The sequence below is a fragment of the Babylonia areolata genome, chromosome 4 (assembly GCF_041734735.1).
Source record: "Babylonia areolata isolate BAREFJ2019XMU chromosome 4, ASM4173473v1, whole genome shotgun sequence".
Taxonomy (NCBI): Eukaryota; Metazoa; Mollusca; class Gastropoda; order Neogastropoda; family Buccinidae; genus Babylonia; species Babylonia areolata.
In genome coordinates, this window is record NC_134879.1 from 22,306,674 (window position 1) to 22,328,377 (window position 21,704).

Here is a 21,704-nt window from a genome sequence, read left to right on the forward strand (position 1 = left end):
CCTTCAAGATTCACTTGTGATACACTTAATTTTTTTTTTTTTTAAATCGTTAAAATGTGTTCTGTATTTGTTATTATAAAGCTTTGGGTTAAAAGAAAAAAAAAAAAGCCCTTACGGCAGATTCGAAACCCGGGTGTTCGGGTGATAAGAAACTGTCTTATCCATTACACTATTGTGGCTCCTTAACTAACGTTCAAAAATATAATATTTAAACATGCTTTTTTAAAGGGCGATAAATCGATTGCGGTATTCGCAGTGAGGATGCTGTTCAAATCATATTATTCTGGTGTATCTTGGGCATTCAAAAAATCTTTAAGGACAATTAAAATTCTTTGTAAGGAGACGTGGCTATCGCCGCAATCACACTGCAATATTTAGCCGTTTTCTCTGGATCTAGATAGATGTACAAGTTTAGTTACACCCGGTTGACACAGTTGATTCAATTTCTCTTTGATGTTCATTCTAGTTTTATAGTTTTAAAGTTGATATGAAAATTGAGTATTTTGTTAAACTAATAACATAGCCAAGTACAAGTACTTCTAAACGTTGTATGAAGTGAAAAGGACTTCATTTTGAGAAATGTCAAGACTGGAAATTTTTGCGTTTCATCAATTCAAGGGTATTAACTCTCATGGTTTATTATTTTTAACTGTGAATTCTGACTGATTCTATGGATATCTTTATGGCAGTTTGGGGCACAATCCAGTAAGTGATGAGGCGTTCACAAATCTTTCTCTGAATAAATATTTAACGGTCTCCTTCTTCAACTTTCCATCACATGTTATCGTGTATTGTCCATTGAATATAGGATTGAACGGGCAGGTCAACAACTTGAAACAAAATGGCATCGTTCGCGTTCGCGAAGACTATGAGCATGCGCTTTGATATGTATAAATATCTATACGCAATTGATTTTTGCCCATGACCTTCAGGGCTCAGCCAATAGATCTATAAAGTCCACTCGTCGTATTGATTTTAGTATTTTCCGAAAAAGACCACTTGGGCGAATGAACATAGTGAAAGCCCTGTACACTGACAGTAAAACACACACGCTTTTTATGTATTGAGTATAATTTCAAAATGTAATGTTTAAGATGAGAAAGATCAGTTTAAAGCAAATTAAGTCCCCTAGCATTAATTACAGATTAATTTCCCTTTTTTACTATCTGCACCAAAACGTTTGCAAAATAAATATAACTTCCATGCTTAGCAAAATTAGTTCCTGTTTGAACAAAAAATGATAAAAATGACTGCTCTTGTTGTTGCGTCAGATTATCATATCAAAGTGCCAAGTTTAGAGAATTAAAAAAATATAAATATAACAGTAAATGCAGTTTGCATATAATTTGGCTTCTTTTTAAAAATTTTTGTGCCCATCCCAGAGGTGCAATATTGTTTTAAACAAGATGACTGGAAAGAACTGAATTTTTCCTATTTTTATGCCAAATTTGGTGTCAACTGACAAAGTATTTGCAGAGAAAATGGCAATGTTAAAGTTTACCACGGACACACACACACACACACAACCGAACACCGGGTTAAAACACAGACTCACTTTGTTTACACAAGTGAGTCAAAAAGAAAATCAGCCAAAGAAATGACAACATTATCTCCCCCTGACCCTGGCGTTGGCGGTGTCGAAGATGGTCTCCACCAGCAACACGTCTGCTCCCCCCTCCAGCAATGCCTTGGCCTGTTCGCTGTACGCCTCAACCAGCTGCTGAAAAGCTGCCAAAAACAACAGTTATGTTTATGTCATTGACAGTTACATAACTGTTAAACACGGCCAAAAACAACAGTCATGTTTTCGTTATCAATACTTACATAACTGCTAAACACTGCTACATACAACAGTTATATTTATGTCACTGATACTTATATAGCTGCTAAACACTGCTACAATCAACAGTCATGTTTATGTCATTGATAGTTATATAGCTGCTAAACACTGCCAGAAACAACAGTCATGTTTATGTCACTGATATTTAGCCATTGAAAGGCTACCACAAACAACAGTTATGTTTATGTCAATGATACTTTTTAGCTGCTAAACACTGCCAGAAACAACAGTCATGTTTATGTCACTGATATTTACATAGCTGCTAAACACTGCAAGAAGCAACAGTCATGTCTATGTTATCAATACTTATATAATTGCTAAACACTGCCACAAACAACATTCAAGTTTATGTCATTGATACTTATACAGCTGATAAAAAACTGCCGCAAACAACAGTCATGTTAACGACTCTGATAGTTATATAGCTGATAAAAGACTGTCAGAATCTACAGTCATGTTTCTGTCACTGATACTTATATAGCTGCTAAACACTGCCAGAAACAAGAAGTCATGTTTATGTCATTGACAGTTACATAGCTGCTAAACACTGTCAGAAATAAGTCATGTTCATGTCATCGATACTTATATAGCTCATCTCTAGTGACCTCCCAGTAGCAATATCACCCACACCACTGAGTGGCCATACACAACGAATCATAACATTAACATTAATCCACACACATGTGAATGTGGATCGATGAAGGGGGGAAACACTGAGGATCAAGAGGTGTGAAGGAAGAACGGGAGAAAAGTCTTACTGATGTTCCTGTACTCTGGTTTCTCCACCGACGGTGAGATGGACAAGGTGCGATTGGTTGGCCCCATCGATCCAGCCACATACCTTCGCACACCTGCACGATACAATGCACGCAATTTGTAGAGTGAAATGATTTTTTTTTTTTAAATGTACAAAACACACACACACAAATAGTCTATTCAGCTACACACCTTTCCATACCTGCATAATACAATGTCTATGATTTTATGATGGAAATATATTATTATTATTATATTATTTTATTCTTTTTTAAATATTTAAGAAAACACACAAATAGTCTATTACTGTACTGAAAAAGCTTGGAACAACAGTGAGCAAGAAGATTAAAAATGATTTTAACAAAAAATATAGAAGTGGAGTATTTCACTCACCTTCCTTCTACACATTTCTCTTACTCAGAAAACAATGACCCATACTTTCAAAATTGTTTCACTTACATCTTTGAATGACTTGACAGTGAAAATTTAAAAGAAAATAACACAGAAAACAGAAAGTCAATGATTGAGGAATACCTGTGGCTGCTGTTACATCGTCTGCTGCCCTGCGAGCCAGTTTTGTTGATTCCACATTCAAACGATACACCTGAAATCAAATACATCATTTTTGACAAAAAAAGAAAAAAATCATTAAAAAAAAAAAAAAAAAAAAAAAGATGCATAAAGTTCATGGAAGACATCAGATGTCAGATTCATATCCATTCTGAGACACAATCAACATCAAACTATAAAGTCTTATATAAGACTTGGTCATTTCCCAAGTCACAAAGTCTGGAAAAGACTCTTGAGATTCAAAACTGCTTGTTATTGCCTTCTGCTGAAGCCTTGATCATGATCAGCACGCTTTCAAGTTAAATACTGATATTCAGGACAGTACAACCAAACTGAATAAAAAAGCAGATTCTTCATTCATTTCTAGAACAAATATTTTCAAAAAACATCTGCCACTATCCCTCCCTCCATATTCTAGCCCTCTCTGCACTCCCCTCCCCCCACCCCCACCCAACTCCCACCTTACCACCAACCCACCCTCCAAAGTTTGACATTATGATGCATGAATGAAGATGAAGGCTACTGGTCTCACTAGTGGTGACTGACATTTTTCTTTCTTTTTACTGTGCACAGATTTCATTTCTCCCACCCACCCCCACCCCCACTAAAAAAAAAAGAAAAGAACAAATCAAGAGAGACTGTTATTAACAAAACTGGTACAGATAAGGAAATCTTCAAATCTTATAATGAATGGAAAAGTACCTAAGCAGAATGATGATGATAATAATAATAGTAGTAATAATGATAACAAATATCAATAATAATAACAATCATCATCTTCATCATCATTCCACCATAAACACCACCATCAATAAAAACATCACCACCACCACCACCACCACAATCATCACACGTCTGTCTGCTTCAGATCCACGAAATCTGCACCCCAAGTCAGTTACGAATGTCCAACATCTGCAACGTTTGGATCCACAGCCTGCCAGCACAGTGAAGTGAGAGAAGTGGAGTGATGGCCTAGAGGTAACGCGTCCGCCTAGGAAGCGAGAGAATCTGAGGGCGCTGGTTCGAATCACGGCTCAGCCGCCAATATTTTCTCCCCCTCCATTAGACCTTGAGTGGTGGTCTGGATGCTAGTCATTCAGATGAGACGATAAACCGAAGTCCCGTGTGCAGCATGCACTTAGCGCATGTAAAAGAACCCACGGCAACAAAAGGGTTGTTCCTGGCAAAATTCTGTAGAAAAATCCATTTCGCCAGGAAAAACAAATAAAACTGCACGCAGGAAAAAATACAAAAAAATGGGTGGCACTGTAGTGTAGTGACGTGCTCTCCCTGGGGAGAGCAGCCCGAATTTCACACAGAGAAATCTGTTGTGATAAAAAGGAATACAAATACAAATACAAACTACAAGGCAGAGAGACAGCACAGGACAGAGACGAACACAGACAGGAAAAACGTCAAGCCAGGAAACAGCTGACTGGTGACAGCACTCACCAAGTGTTCAAGGCTGTAATCAGCCTGTGCAATGGTTGTGCCGCTGAATGTGTTGGTCTCTATGAAATCAGCACCTGCCTCCAGATAGTCCTGAAACACACACACACACACACAAACGCATATACTCTATTCCTTAACATTTTTTTTTTTTAAAAGTAGAAATTTGGTCACCAATGTCAAAATTCATAACTGTCAACAGTTGTTTTTTTTGTTTTTTTTATCAATATGAATTTTCTTTAAAGCTTTTCATCATGTCGCTAAATTCATAACTGATACTGCTTCAGCGTCTTTTTTTTCCTTTAGTTTTTCATTGTCAAAACAATGCTTTTTTTCTTTTAAATAATAATAATAATAAAAAGCAAACAGTTCTGATATTTTTCCACTTCAGTTATCCATCTAGCTCTAAACAATAACTCCACTTTCAATCTGTTTACTTCGTATCTCCACAAGTTCAGCTTTGCAACTGGAAATAGTATGTTTGTCTTGATCATTTTTGTACTCTTTCTTTTCCTAACTCTTCAACAGTAACAGTTGTTTCTAACTATTTTTCATTTTCAACAGTCTTCTTACTTTTTTTTCTCAGTGGAATATGCAGTCGTCTCAAATGTATCTTTCATTGTTTATATTTTAAGTCAATAAAAAAAAGATAAACTATGCGTGGACAATGAAATGCTAATGGGAAAGTGACGCAGCAGCAGCAAACAACCTAAATGAAAAAAAAAAAAAAATGCAGCTGCACAAGAAAATTCTGTATCTTTTCTTCTCATCTAACAACTGTGGAGGTCATAACCAAACATATCTCAGAACCTAAGTGTAATGCTGGTGTGTGTTTAAGTGTGTATGTGTGTGTGCGCACATGTGAGTGCTTGTATATGTGTGTGTGTGTGTGTGTGTGTGTGTGTGTGTGTTTGAGTGTGCGTGCATGCATGTGCATGCGACTGCTAGTGTAGTGTATCAACAATCTCATGAAAACCAAAGTACAGCTGCATAAAAAAAAACCCCAATAAAAACACAGCTGTGGAAATCAGAAAAGCTCATTCCTGTCACAAAGCTGACGTGTGTGTGTGTGTGTGTGTGTGTGTGTGTGTGTGCATATTGTTGGCACAAATAATAATCATCCTTGTTAACCAGGGAGGTATGGAGAAAAGAACAAACACAGCATGCAAAGCTCTAAAAACAGAGTATGGCTGTGTACATAGTGTGGTAAAGAAAAGAAACAAAGGGTCATACACATAAAAAGTTCTGTCGGTGTTGGTGTGTGTATGCACGACTGAGACCAGACCTGACTGAATGACTCAGGAAACAAATGATGAGCGCCCAAAGGCAGCTCTCAGCTCTACCCAGGTAGGCAGCCTGTTGTGCAAATGACTCTGTGTTCAAAAAGTGCTTAAAGCTTGGTCTCTGACGAAGGATAGGCACTGTATAAGTATCCACATCATCATAATAACAGTGCCACCATAAATACTTCTAGTCTGTTACAAAAAGTCTACATGTAAATCTACTGGTCACTAACCAAAAAATTCAAAATACAAATCTGCATTTTCATTTACAAGGTCAAATGGATACATGATTATGTTTAAAGCATTGGAAGGGATTCAGCCTCTTTTTACTCAGCTTCTAAATTGTCAGTTCATAGTAACTGCAATGGCAATAACAATATTGGTAGTATTGTAGTTTCCCCAGCTGTTTACCTACATGTATTGTTGTTCATCTTTGTGATTCATCATCTTTGTGATTCAGAGTTGCGCATGCTTGTAAACATCTGATGTTCAAGCACTTTGTTTTATCTCAGTGTAAGACATAGTGCCATATATAAATAATATATTTTTATTTATTTATTTATATGTATATATATATATATATATATATATATATATATATGGCACTGTCAACAACAGTAGGCTCTGCAAGTCTTTAAAACTTCTATTTTTAAAAAGCAGCAAATTTTCGCTGTAAAAACATCTTCTTCAGGCTAGGGTGCCCTTCCCTATACTTCCCTATGCCCCAGCCATTCCCCTTCACCTCCCCACCTTGTGGATCTGGTAGATGAGGTCGGGCTTGGTGATGCTGAGCAGGTCGTTGTTGCCCTTCAGGGACTGTTCACACTGAGCAAACTCCTGCCCCCGGTAGTCCTCCTCCTCCAGGCGGGCCATCTGAATCATGGTGCCCATGCCCCCATCGAAGATCATGATGCGCTTCTTCAGGGTGGCTTCGATCTCTGCCGCCACATCTGAACAACACAAAGCACACCAACGTTTATTAAACCAGCTGTGAGGATGGTCTTAAAGGCTGTGCAACTGTACATATTCGGACAGTTTAGCAAGCCCCTTCAGTACCGAGGGGAAAACAGTAAAAAGTGATGTTGCAAGTCATAAAACATAATCCAAAACAGTAAGCCTAAATCTGAGAAAATATTCTGAAGATATACCACTTACATAAACTCTGTGGAAATTTCAGCCTTCCAGAGTTATTCATCTTCTTCTGATGATATCATCAGTGACATGATGGTGCATGTACCTAATATGTGCTATGGCACTCAAGAGGTTAATCCAGATGCTAACTATTTTGCTGCCATTACAACTTTTGTAATTACTTCACCACCATAGGGGACTTTAGTCAACATTATGGGATCATTTTAAACGGACCTTTTTTTTTCATTTTTTTTTCAAATTGTCACAAAGCTTGACAGCTGTAGCCCACTTACCCATGCATTAGTAAACTGACTAACTTCCCCCTCTTTGATGGAGTTTGAAGTGAACAAGTCCACCGTTTGTTTGGACATTATCCAAATTGTGTGACTGGGAGCGTCAAGTCTAAAATATATGGCACTGGGAAGTTTTTTTCACACAGAAACTTGGCAGCAAAGAGTTCAATTAAGCAAATTGCCTACACCAAGTTCGGTTAAAAACATCCTGGATATTCTAAAGAAATAATCAGACCCAGACAATATCAGTGAATTTACTGTGTTGGTGTGTTCTCTAAGTGAAAATGCTAAACACTATGACATGACTTTGCTAAAGCGAACCCAACAGAGTTGGTATTTTCATACAACAATCCTGGGTAAAAATCCCTGAATAGGTGGCTCAGCAGATAATAGTGAAGATTTTCTCATCTCCCGGTTAAAATAAAATGAATGTGCAGACTTTTATTGTGACTTATTTCCCTTTGTGAATCATACATAAGGATGATGAAACATTCAGTGAACAAGACATTTTTTTTCCCTTTCACAGCAACAGAGACAGACAGACAGACAGACCGAGAGAGAGAGAGAGAGAGAGAGAGAGAGAGAGAGAGAGAGAGAGAGAGAGAGAGAGAGAGAGAGAGAGAGAGAACTCAGAACATTTTTTATTCAAGGATTAAGATTTTAGGCATGGCCCATTCTTCCAATCTGTCCTTGATAATTTAATGAAAAGGGGATAAAAAGAGAATTAAAAAAAAAAAAGGTCCTGCAAAAAGAATATGATAAAGAACAGACACACGCACACACACAGATCAACAGATGGATGAGGGAGAGAGAGAGAGAAAGGGAGAGAGAGAAAGGGGAAGGGGAACAGAAATATGTCATCAGTATCGACAACCGGATGACTAAAGCCACATTGTTGTTATCATGAAATCCACGTACGACCGTTGTAATTTATACTAAAATGACTACTACCATCACCAATATCACTTATGCAACAGCTATTGTCACCATCATGATGAAATGAAATGAATTCATTCATGCACACAAAATAGAAGAAAATGAAAGAAATGCAAACAAGCAAACAAAACAAAGTGAATGAGAAGAAAATAGGACAGAATAAGAACAAGACCAAAACAAGAACAAGGAGGAACAATAAAAACAGATCCAATAAGTTAGACAAATAAGTACCCTCATTGTTACTGCCAACAGTCACTTCTATATCTGAGTCATTTATTGTTGGGGGGGGGGGGGGGGGGAGAGAGAGAGAGAGAGAGAGAGAGAGAGAGAGAGAGAGAGAGAGAGATGTGTAACCCAAAATCTGTTAAATCTGATCTTATGTTTTTTATTGTATATTCACAGTATGCTGTGGACACACATACACACACAATTAAAATTTTTTTTTTTCCAAACAAATCAAAATCAATACCCTTTCACAGCAATACACACACACACATACACAAAGGCAGACAGACGAGATAGATAGATAGATAGATAGATAGAGAGAGAGAGAGAGAGAGAGAGAGAGAGAGATCTATCACCCAAATTTTGTTAAATCAGATCTTATGGTTTTTATTGCATATTCATAGTCACTGTGGACACACACACAAACACACACTCTTTTAAGGAAAATTTAATAAAGATCAAAATCATTATTGAAGAGATGTTCATGTCTTCAAGATTCATGTGATAGCCTCTCAAAATATTTCAGTGATACCCTCTCAACAAAAATATTTCAATAAATTAAGAGAAACAATTAAGTTTCAGTTTCAGTTTCAGACAAAACTAAGACTGACACACACACATATACATACACAGATATAGATGTGTGTGTGTGTGTGTGTGTGTGTGTGTGTGTGTGTGTGTGATATTTTTATGACACTATGTGTAACCTTAAACTTTGACCTCTAACCTTGACATCTGAAAGCATGTACTGGTGTTCTTCAGCAATGACCAATCACTGCACTAAGTTAATGAGAACTTTTCCCCCCAGAATGTTGTGACCTTGAACTGACTTCAGCTCTCTAAGGGGTTTTCCTTCTCACCGTGACCTAATCACAGCTGGCCTGCAATGTTTGGTTAAGACTGTACTAATCTCTTTTGTAACTAAACTTTCCCTGTCATTATCAAATGCCATATTGTGACCTTGACCCTTAAATGGAATTTCTCACCATGCTCTCATCAGGGACAGTCACTATCAGGACTGATGAAAATCACATGCACGACATGCGTTTTCTATTTTGCAAAAAACCCAAAAAACTTATACTCTCTGACCTCTCATTCTCCTTACCAGAAATCACACTAAAAATGACTGTAAACTTTTCGTTCATACATCCTCAAATCTGGTTCCTGCATGACCACTTCTAGTTTCACAGAAAATAGTCAACATCACTTTAACGGACTTGAACACGCGAACGCACGCGCGCGCGGACAACCGAGATCGGGTGGTGATACTGACTCACTTTGCTTACGCGAGTTAAAGAAAAATCACAGTGGAAATAATGCCGGGTGTGGTGAACACACGTTTCTAAAGCTTCTGCAGGCCAGGCCTAGAAGCAGCTGTCGCAATGTGAGTACTGTAAATTAAACTGCTGAAGGACTTAGACAACGATAATATATAATCTAATTTACTTGTAAATGCACAAAAGAATGAGAACTAAAAGCACTTACATCTTGTCTGGCGACACATACACTCAAGGTCCTAATAACACACAAACTCATGCCGTGTTGTTTACAAATTACGTCCCTTGGCCTTCACATGGATGGCACTTTTTGTCTGGTGTTCTTCTGGCATGTTAAGAACCACAATTTTGAAACAAAATTCGACAAGTCGAAATACCATTTCAAAGTAGATAACTACAACTTACTAATCTGATCATTGTTTCTTAATGTATAGTTTCAAAATATCACAGACATGACCAGCTAACATTTTAACGATGTTCGGTGTCGTCCAAGCCAAATCGGTTGTCTCCCGCGCGGCCGCAGAAACCTATGAATCACCATGTTCTTAAATCTTTACCGCCTTCCTTTTTCAATAGCTTTTTCTCACCCGACTGTGCAGCAGATGACTTATCGTGTACGGTTGGAGGCATTGTTGCAGGCTGTCTGCTGTGGCTCGACGTCAAAGTTAGTCTCCTCGTGCCCCAACCCTGCCAACGGACCAAGAGCGAGTGAGGCCTGAGCAGAGCCGAAAATCAGTTTTATAGAACCACCTAACTAGAGTACGCATGATCGGAAATTACGACATTGTACTTCCTTTAAAACAAATTTGGACGGCCACAGCCCGAATGCATTTTGCGCAAGACACATGCCAGACAAACCCAAGTTCTAATGGAGTATTTTTTAGTTTTCTGTCAGTTTGGGAGAAAGATAATAGTTACACAATATTTGTGTTTTGCAGATATGCTAGGTTACAGTCCATACTTTATTTTATTATCGCATTACGGGCAACGTAACAGTTTGAAAATTCCTTTGCGCATTTAAAGAACGTGCAAAGTTGCACTTTCACAATCTGTTCAAAGCGAAAGTACAGTTGTCAAATGCTTTTTAATTGCAAGAATTATGTTACCTACCATTGTAAACTGTCGAGTTTTGAAGGGGATTGATGATTATCTCGAGTTTTGGCTACTTTTGATTTATGAGAATTTATGATTACATGATGGAAAAGGAATATGAATTATCTACTTATATCCTATTAGTAACACACACACACACACACACACACACACGTATATATATATATATATATATATATATATATATATAATGTGTGTGTGTGTGTATCAGTATATATATATATATATGTTTAACATGGCATGTTCTACTGTTCTGTATATATTTGCAACATTGTTTATCATGGCATGTTCTACTGCACTGTATATATTTCAATATTGTTTATCATGGCATGTTCTACTGTACTGTATATTTGCTTTATTATTTAACATGGCATGTTCTACTGTGCTGTATATTTGCTGTATTGTTTAACATGGCATTACCTTCTGTAGTGTCATATTTTTTGTATTCCATTTTGTTCATGTTTTTGAAATTTTCAAAATATGTTGTATGAGGGGGCCTCATGTAGCTGAACAAAGCAAAAATTACAGGAAAGATGAAATAACAATTCACAGTATACTATACACTACAGAAAGGATGTCAGAGCTATGATGTCATATTTTCATTTCATTCCCAGAATACTGTTCTGCCCAGGAAGGCAGAATATGTATGTGTGTGTGTGTACATGTGTGTATGTGTATATATATTACTGTGCAAGATTGTAATTTGGTATAAATAATGTATTATACATTAAAAAAAAAAAAAAAAAAAGTTCATGTGGTGTATTTCAGTTTGGGAAAGGCAGCAGAAGAGCGATGGTGACTGTGGTCCTTGCTCCTGCCTTGTTTGACGTGACAGAAGATATCCACATCAACAAACTCAGCCATGGGGGCTACAAGCGTGTCAAACTCTACGTAAGTCAGATCTTTGCATGTTTTTGTTTGATTCAACAAACTCGGCCATGGAAGATACAAGAGTGTCAAACTTTATCATGTGATACGGAACTTGGCATATTTTTGTTTCACATTATATGATATTAGTACTTCAGTTTTGCTGGGTGCATATATTTGTGTAAAATCTAATCTGTATTGCATGTTCTTGCATAATGTTTTGTTCAGAATAAGGTATTATTTTAATTATTGTGGGTTAATCTGTGTCAAGCATCAATTAAAAGCATTGTTATCTCAATAAATAAAAGACACTTGCAGGCACTGATTATTATTTGTTATTTCTTGAATACATCTGAAGAGAAATAAGAACACACACACACACACACTCACACACACACCATTAACTGTTACAAGTCAACAAGCCCTTTCATGAAAATGATAAAGCTTACACCCATTTTACTGGCTTTTACAATAGGCAGAGGATTACCACTACGGCATCACTCGAGCATATGTCCAGGAATTCTGCCGGTCTTGTCCAGTGTGTCAGTAAGGTCCCAAAACGAGAAACCTCATCAAGGATCACGCCGGCATGAGACAGTCCCTCCGTCCCATGGTCAAGTGAGTCCTGACATGCAGCAACTTGACTGGGGCCCAGCGGCCATCCAAATTTGCGCGTCGTGTCGTGAAGCACCAGATACAGCCTGTGATTTCACAGTCAGACTGGTACACGAAAAGCGGTTTTGATGAAACAGCAGAGATCTGTGCTGTGGAGAGGGTGGGCGGTTCACAGTTCATGGCCAGTGTGCAGGTGGATCTGATTGACATGAGTGGTGTGCCTGACAGGGGTCATCTTCTCATTTGTCACGAGCTGGACTTTTTCTCAAAGTACCGTGTGCTCTTTCCTCTGAGGAATAACTCTCCTGTAGAGGTGTGTAAATTTTATGAGTCGATGAGCGTGTATGTGTGATACATAGTTATGTGTGTATGTGTGTGCATGCATGTGTGTGCATGCATGTGTGTGTGTGAGTGTGGTTATAGGTTGGTGTGATTCGTGTCAAAACAAATATGTTTTCTGCCGAGTTCATTTGATGCAGGAAGCACTTAATAGTTTCAAAAGGTGCAATGTCATTTTTTTTCCTTTTCACAGTGCAGACTTGTATCCTGTGATGTGAACACATACTGTGCTCTTGTGGAAGACATTCCGCATTATGTACTCTGTCCTTCAGCTGCTGATCCATTTTATGCATGTTTCCACATGTTTTACTTATTTCTACCTGTTATCTAGGCAGTTACACTTTGTTTGCAGGGGTGGATTTTGCAAAATGCTGTGATCCAAAAACTGACTGAAAGAGTGCAGGAGAGAGAGCAGCAAATCCTTAAAAGGTGCTTAAACATTCACTGTAATCATGGAATGTTAGGTTGCATATTTTGTTGTTTATATGAAAATCCCAGTTGTTTAAGAACTTAAAAAAAAAAAGCAAAAAAAAACAAAACCAAAAAAAAACCATTCAGCGTTCTGAAACTGCTAACATGTGTGCACCATTGCAGCATTGACACACCTATGCAATTTTCTGAAGTCCTCTTCTGTGATATTGACCACCCTCACCCCCACTCCCCACACCTTCCCCTCGCCCCCTCCCCCTACCTCCCAGTTATCTTCACATTAACGAAGTGATTTTTTAAAGTATTGTTTTGGTTTTTTTTATTGCGTGTTTGTATTTCTCAAGTTGTAAACTTGAGTGATTTTTTTTTTTGACATTTGTTTCAATTTTTATGAACAGTTGACTTACTGATGTTGAAATGGAGGCTGTGCATTTATTGTAGATTGGTTTTGAAAGCTCTGGCTTGGGCGATGGTTGTGTGATCAGTGACTTGTCTCCACTTTGAATTTGTTCAGCAGATCTGTCAAATATTATGCCAGATACATGTTGTTCAACATCTGTTGATCAGGATGTAGAAATAATGGTGGGAGTAATTTGTGATAATGTGACTGGAAAAGCAAGATGGTGAAAATGAAGTGCAGTGAAGATGACAGTTCTCTTGTTGCATTATTATCCCTTCTTTTCCATTTACAGATTGTTGTGTAACATAACTTGGAATGTTGGTGAACCTATGGGGTTTCTGTCTCTTGCAAATGTTACTTTAACTGGTGCTTTATATTTGCTGGATGTTTTCACTTCTTTAACGCCAACTTAATTAAGCTTAAAATAGCCTTCCTCTTTAAAAAAAAAAAAAAAAAAAAAAAATCAAAATGTTATATAAAAAAATCAAAATGTTATATGATCGATTGATTGATATGGATACTTACATAGTGCCTATCCTTAGTTGTAGACCAAGCTCTAAGCACTTTACAAACCCCGGTCATTTGCACAACAGCCTGCCTACCTGGGTAGAGCCAAATGACAATTGCCACTGGGCGCTCATCATTAGTTTCCTGTGTCATTCAATCAGATTTCAGGCATGCACACACACAAACATGTAACATTTTATGTGTATGACCATTTTATTTACCCTGCCATGTAGGCAGCCATACTCCGTTTTCGGGGGTGTGCATGCTGGGTATGTTCTGTTTCCATAACCCAAAGAACGCTGACATGGATTACAGTCCAACGCATTAACCATTCGGCTGTTGCGCCCGTCAAGAGATGACTGGAACCTTTTGCAAATGTTATCCCAGTGAGTACAGATCCTGAGTCAGAGTAGTTGGTGTGAAAATAACCTGGGATGTGGTGACTACTGTTTAGATCTCTGTTGGTTCCAATGTTGTCTTTCTTCCTGTTTCTCTTTGTCTGCAGGAGGTATGTTCCTTTCGAGTTACATTTTCATATTTCAGCTGACAGTGTGATTTGTTTGTAAAGCTGACTTTGTGTCATTATTTTTTGTTAAGAAATAAAGCAGTAGTGGATTACTTTTCACCACAATATTACAAGAGAGAGAGAATTTGGCCAGAACCTGTGGTCATTGTCAAGAATAGACAGTTACAACAGGTCAACAGTGGTGGCCAATTTTTTGTGACAGGCTGCACTGGAATATTCTGTTCTACACACATACAGAGGATGTAAAAATGATGTATAAGCTTATTCTTTTACCCTCAGTAAAGATAATTTTGACTCGACACACACACATTGTGGTTGCATTATTCACTGATTCATTTAAAAACCACTGCCTGTGCATCTGCTGGTCCTTTAACTCATTCCAGACGAAAGGCCCCAAACAGAGCCCTACTGTTTACAACCGTTTCAGAAGAAGGGGCCCTGAATGGGGGCTTAGTTTTAAATTTTTGGCATGGCACCTGATTTCCATAATGACATTATGAGCTAAGAATATCATAACTGACCTTTCCACTGCGATCAGTAAATGCAGTGTGTGTTGCTGTGCTCACGGTGACTGGTTCACGTGAACAGTGCATGTCAACAATGGCGTCTGACCCAGTTTCGTCTCAGTCACAAGGCAGTCTTAGACAAATGAGCCGTATGTGACTGTTTTACGTTTTGAATTTAATATGTTTCAAACTCTTTGTGTTTTCCTGGATTCGTTTACAAGCTGTCATTGTATGTAAATTTCGAACAAAAAATATGGATACCTTCATCATCTCACTGTATGATGTAGCATAAGAAAGGAGGAAGTATATTTTGTCCCCAACTAACTTCTCATCTTACTGATCAGTTTTAAAGTTTTTAGTTTATAAATTCTAACATTTGTTTTTCTGGTGATTTTATTTCTTACCTGTACAAATGGGTCTGTGGGGAAAGTCAGGGGAGCTAACCAGCAGGACTTAGTGAGTTTAATCTGTTTTGGTTCATTTTGCATAAGAAACTTTCCAATAAACTGATATAGAATCAAGGAAAATTTGAAGTGGCATGTCCTAATTTTAAGTTAACGCAATTTCAAGTATCCTTGAAGTTCGCTAGTGTTCACTGTATTATGATTGAATGTTAAGCCTTTTTCATCACGTGTGTTACGAATTTCCAGTTCTGGTAAATACTCGGTTGTATGAGAGAACAGAGATATTACTCTTACTCAATATATCAGTGCAATAAAATAATTGTTCTTGTATTACATATGTGAGAGAGTGAAAGCTCCCACACATAACATACAAAATTTGTGTTGTGATGTGATTCAAACATGGATCAGAAAGAGAATCTGTTCTTTAACTGAGGTAGATTTTTCTTCCTAAATCTAAACATAAAAAAGAAAAGAAACATGTTAACTAAGGTATTAATTTGTTGTCTGTTGTTGCTGGGGTTTTTGTTGTTTTTTGTTAATTAGAGTTTATCTGTTCAATAATCCTTTTCTTTGTATTTTATATACAATATTCATTGTGGTCTTTAAGAAGTCCAAAAGAATATATTAACTTGAACACAGAAGTTTAGTGTACAATGTGATGAATAAGGGAAAGGAAGTAATTTTCCTCAAACCACTTTTCTCCAGTGATACCTCAATCTCCCCCACCCCACCCCCTCTTCCCCAATTTTAAAAAAAGTGATTAATGATACAAGTGTGTAAACATTATTGAAAACAAAGTGTTAGCAAACTGTTTGAAAAAAAAAATTCCCCATACAGTACAAATAAAAACAACAAAGAAACAGTCTTCACATTTTCTGATTCCTGTTGTGCAAAATGTGAGGAATATATATTCCCTGAATATATCCATCTATGACTTTTATGAAACTTCTCTCCTGAATTAGGTGGGTTCTTTTTCATACTAAACATAAAATACAGAAAGCAGGGAAGGGTATGAATGAAATATGGGCTAATATTGTTGTATCATATGCATTTTAACAGATGAAAATCATGCACATACACATATCTTACCATGACATACTGGTGAAGCGCAGCACTGACAATTCAGTGTTTTGCATTTGTGCTGGGGAATATTTTTACATTTAAAATGTTCAGTGTATGAATGCATATATCCAAATGAGTGTATGAATGCGTATATCCAAATGACCTCACAGTGAATAGCAAGCCTAAGAAATAAAGGCAGAGAAAACAAAAAGCACACCTACTTGCACAGTTCTGTAATTGGTAACAAGAAACGCTTGTGCACATCTTTACCGAATTCCAGTCAAGAGCAGGGCAACATTCATTAATCTTTATTGTGCACTCTTTACAAGATATCAGGCATTTCAGCCCCACAAAAAGACACTGACTAATAGACTGCACCAGGGTTTCTTTAATACAATAATTTAACAACAATATTGAACACATTACACAAAAACATTGCTTCATTTCACAGCACAACTTTCAACGGTATATTACACCAGTCATCTTTGGAGACAGGAATAAAACATATTGCCTCCTACTCATGTGTTCAAAGTGAAGCAGAAGAAACCTAATACTGCAAACAGCAATCAGATGAGATCTGGCATTTCCCACTCAGTCAACGCTGCTCTAAGTTACATCCATCATGTGTGGCAAATCTTATTCTGTAAGCATATGATACATGTATATTATATTTATATATCAAGTGGTTTAATCTTCAAGTAATACACACATCAAACTCTCATTCATGTATTACTGACTTCATGACTTACACCGAAGAAATAGTGATCTTTATAGTGATAACTGACAAACTCTGATAATGTGGGCATACGTGCAGAATGGCTTACCTTGTGTGTGTGTACAACCTTATCTTTGGCAGATGAACAACACGCCCAACACACATTCAAATTTTAGGTCTACTAAACTAACAAAAGAAATACATCCAACACCCTGATGATAAAAAAAACCCAACAACAACAACAAAAAACCCCCCAAGAATTTTGTTGTAACAACATCATTAGAAAAAATGGACATGTGCTTGCCACCATAACTAATAATTTCATTCACACACAAATAAAGCTTGTCTACGGTCATTTGAAGACGGTGCTGATTTCAATGGTACAGATATATTTTGGTTTGTAATCAACTTGAAACCAGAGAACCAGATGGAACAAGTACTTACTATCCAAGGAGAAGAACCACCTTCCATACAACATTCCACACAACCACTCACCCCTTATCCCACAGAACAACAATAACCACAAACACAACTACAAGTTCAAAATCAATAATTCAAAACTACTGAACCAAACCATTTGTACAACTTTCAAACACTGGACATCTGTGGATCTGACTGAAGTATTACCTGTTTCTGCTTTCAATGGTTAATATGTACAATGCAAAGAAGACTCAATTCATAACATGCAAATCTGTTTTTCTCTATGTATATCTTTATTACTTTGTAACACCAATACAGCATGCCCAACATGAACAGACTGCCTTTTCACGAGCTCATATACATATATCAATAATTGTATGTGACTGTAAAGAGTGCATGCTGAAATCTTTCTATAATAACTATAATAACTGGTAAATAATACACAATGGATTTGGTTTTAATTTTTGTTAAAAAAACCCCACCCACCTGTAACAATGTAATGGCAATGAACCATTTTTTAAAAACATTTTTTAATCAATATATTTTTTTTTTAAAGAAACAAAAATGTCAAAGCTGAAATCAAAGAATCGTTTTTTTCAGCAAAAAAACCTCCATGATTTGGTGGATTAGCAATGACTGTTTCTTGCTTTCTTTCCTCCAACAAGCTGGTTTGAGATGGCTGCTAGCGTCCACAATCTTCTTCTCTCAGCCTTTCTGAAGATTTCTCTTTTTCTTACACAACTTTGGGAAGATCTTAGAATCATAATATTTGCAACAACAAATATGTCTCCCTCTACATGTTTTGTACATACTTTTGTGATAAAGAATTCTGCATGTCTGGCAGTCAGTATCTAAATAAGATCAATGCATTTATCAGAATATTTTCATAGGCTTTTTATCCATTCTGCAACCTTCTTCCTGAATACACAGACAGGACACCAAGAGCAACAAAAACAAAATGCTGCTTCTCCACTGAACTCCTCAATACCCAGCTCCACAACTCCCAAGACAGACTGCTAATGATCCATGACTGGCCTTTCTGTTCTGACTGCTTGACAGTCATGGCTCACAGGACCACATAATATATCTCTGCACCACACACACACACACCAACAAACTGAAACAAACAAACAGCCCAAAACAAAGCACACAAACAAAACAGCCCAAACAAGAACGAAGCAAAGCACAAACAAAAACAAAGCACAAACAAAAATTGCCCAAGCAATACATGTTACCAGGTCTTTTCCAAACCACCCAACCATCACTGAGAATCACGAAAAAAACAAACCCAAAAAACAGCAGCTGTTCTATCTTTACCAGCAGCTAACACTGAACAAATTTCAAACCAAAGCTTCATCCAGATCCAGATTTCTCTGTCATGATCCATACTGATAGCCAGATGTAACTTCTTACTGCTCTTCCCATCCACTGGCCTTCAGTAAACCTCACTCTTCTCACCACACTGTGCTCAACAAAATAATAAAAACAACAACATGTAAATTACTCAATAAATGATATAAAACACACACACACACAAAAAAAAAACAACCCCAAACAAATCTATACAAAAATCATTCCCATTTCCCAGTGTATAATGTCTCATTCTGCACTTTTCATTTTTCACAGTGGGCCTCAGTGATGTATGTGTTTTTTTTTCACCTTTATTTTCTTTTCTTTTTTATCACAGTGACAAAAAAGCACTCTGTATTATACTCCAATTAAAACATCATCACGCTTGATTTCAAAATCATAGAATTGAATTGTGAATTAAATGAAAAATAACTGAGCATCACTTTCTCTCAATACCCTATTCTGCTTGCTGACATGAAGCAATAAAATCCTCAACAGACAGCTGTTGCTGTTTCTCCTGATCATGCGCTGTTTATCAAAACCAACCAACAAACAAAAAAAAAAAAATGGCACGGGCTTCCTATCTTGTGACAGTGGAACGTGTCACAGAACGAGCTGCAGTACATTTCTAGACCAGTACTGAAATGTACACCTCAACATCACACTGGATGTGAAACATCTTGCTCATTCTGGACACCCAGAATCCACGTCCATGACTGGAACGTCAGAATTTCTTCACCTTGCTACAAACGTTAAGTCCTTTGACATTAAACTTTAAAAAAACCCAAAAAAACCGAAGCATAAAACACATCATGATGCAAACACTGCCTCCAATACAGGTCACTGCAGCACTGGATGTTTTCACGGATGACTGTTTTCATGTCAGTATCACAGTTTCAAAAGCTAAGCCACACAAGACTGCCACAAAAAAGCTTCACAAAATCAGGAGGGAAATAAACAGAGAAATATTACACAAAACAAATCAACACATCCATTAAATGCAACTGAGGATGACAAGTGCATACACACAAAAACAACAACAACAACACAAACATTAATCAAATTCAGTCACAACGTGCGTACATGGAATCCAAACAAATGTACCCAGATGTTTCTGATCAGAATGCATATCAATGAAGGTAAACAAACAGTGATATTGCTTGCACCCTGGTCACTTTGCTGGATCTCAGGGCGCTTTCCCCAAAGTTGCAAACACCCTGAAGAGCTGGCTGTTGGAGATCTCACACCCTGACCGACTGATCTGGTAACTGTGTGCTGGACTTGGATATATGACAGGATTCAGACTGACACACAGAGGAAAGGAATGAAAGACAAAAAGACAACCCCCCTAACCCCCCCCCCCCCCCCCCAAAAAAAATCTATGCAAGTGAAAATAAAAAGAAAAGACAAATACCATTTCATTCTACAGCCATCTTTTCCAGAACACTGTGCCAAGAGACAACAATCCAGTACTGTCCATCAATGAAGACAGATACCAGCAAAACATGCACAAAAATCTGTCATAAAAATTACTCCTTACAAAAAAAAAAAAAAAAAAAAAAAGAAAGAAAAGAAAAAGAAAAACCCAGAACACATACTCATCCTTCTTTACAGCAGGTGACAAACAAACCATCAGCCCACCACCAGCATCAACACTTCCATTTTGTTCCCATTCTCACTTCACGTGAATGCTGCACTAACTGTTTAAGAACAGCAAAATGCAATCACAATGGCAGCACTGTTATATTTTTGGTACATTCAAAGAACAACAACTAAAAAAAAAAAAAAAAAAAAAAAAGAAAAGGAGAAGAAAAAGCAGAAAAAGGTGATGTTTTAGAAAACCCTGCTTTAAGTCTCCTTGGCACCTGAACAGTCTTCACGCAGGAAGCAGAGTCAGTAGTGGGGGCAGGCCAGACGGCTGACAAGGTGGAGGGAGAGGTGGTGGAGGTGGGGAGATGAGGATGGGGCATGGGGGGTGGAGGGGGGGGGGTAGTGAGCGTCTCACACCTGGCTCTGATGTCTCCTGCCCTCCCCTGGGGGTGGGGGGGGTCGCCCGTAGGGAGGACCTTGTCTGGGGTCTGAAAGCATGCAACACGTTTCCTCTTCACTTTATAAAATTTAACAACAATGATATCGTACATTCATACAGCACTTGTTCTGTTGCTCCAAGCACATCTAATAATACATATATTTGAATCAGACAGAGATTAAAAAAAAAAAAAGTTCAGATATAAACTTGCTAGAAATACTGTTTTCAGAACAGTGTGACAAACCCATGACTCACACACATCTCCCACCTCATCCCCAGCCCCCACCACAGACACCATGACACACCCCACACGGGGGTGGGGGTGAGAATAATGTACAGTTTAAGATATTGTTTGAATAAGTCTGTTTATACAATGTAAATCTACACCAAAAAAGGGAAGAAATCACACCAAATTAATCAAGAAATAACACCAAAAAAATTCAAAATTATCATCACACCAAAAAATGAAGAAACAACATAACACTGAAAGTCAAGAAATAATGTATACTAGTAAAACATTCAACACTGCTCCTTTGAAAACAACAACAACAAACACACACACAAACATATATGCAGATAGGCAATTCTCAGAGAAACCAATTATGTGTGTGATATTATGCAAAGCGTAAATTCTCACCTGCCTTTTTAAGTAGTTGAGTGCT

The 21,704-nt window shown here is 37.5% G+C and overlaps 2 protein-coding genes and 1 long non-coding RNA gene across 13 annotated transcripts in view; 1 reads left to right on the plus strand and 2 right to left on the minus strand.

Moving 5' to 3' along the window:
* The window catches only part of LOC143280954 (methionine synthase-like), a 53,415-nt gene extending 42,946 nt beyond the window's left edge, over window positions 1-10,469 (minus strand). The window contains exons 1-6 of the mRNA XM_076585780.1: window positions 10,348-10,469; window positions 6,649-6,848; window positions 4,619-4,708; window positions 3,131-3,200; window positions 2,599-2,691; window positions 1,622-1,728 (exon numbers count right to left, since the gene is read on the minus strand). Of these exons, the coding sequence (XP_076441895.1) occupies window positions 1,622-1,728; window positions 2,599-2,691; window positions 3,131-3,200; window positions 4,619-4,708; window positions 6,649-6,848; window positions 10,348-10,390 (603 nt within the window). The 5' untranslated portion in view covers window positions 10,391-10,469. The remainder of the gene's footprint in view (window positions 1-1,621; window positions 1,729-2,598; window positions 2,692-3,130; window positions 3,201-4,618; window positions 4,709-6,648; window positions 6,849-10,347) is intronic.
* LOC143280957 (uncharacterized) lies at window positions 5,897-20,597 on the plus strand. Of its 4 annotated transcripts, none has more exons than XR_013055077.1 (3): window positions 5,897-5,962; window positions 11,642-11,764; window positions 12,216-20,597. It is a non-coding gene; the product is annotated as an uncharacterized LOC143280957 (long non-coding RNA). The 4 variants fall into 4 exon arrangements; XR_013055079.1 differs by lacking the exon at window positions 5,897-5,962 and adding an exon at window positions 10,566-10,650; XR_013055078.1 differs by lacking the exon at window positions 5,897-5,962 and adding an exon at window positions 10,578-10,633.
* Window positions 16,822-21,704, minus strand: part of LOC143280953 (uncharacterized) — a 62,682-nt gene continuing 57,799 nt past the window's right edge. For all 8 annotated transcript variants that reach the window (XM_076585779.1, XM_076585775.1, XM_076585772.1 and 5 more), the window contains one exon: window positions 16,822-21,091. In XM_076585779.1, coding sequence (XP_076441894.1) covers window positions 21,015-21,091 — 77 coding nt within the window. In that variant the 3' untranslated portion in view covers window positions 16,822-21,014. The remainder of the gene's footprint in view (window positions 21,092-21,704) is intronic.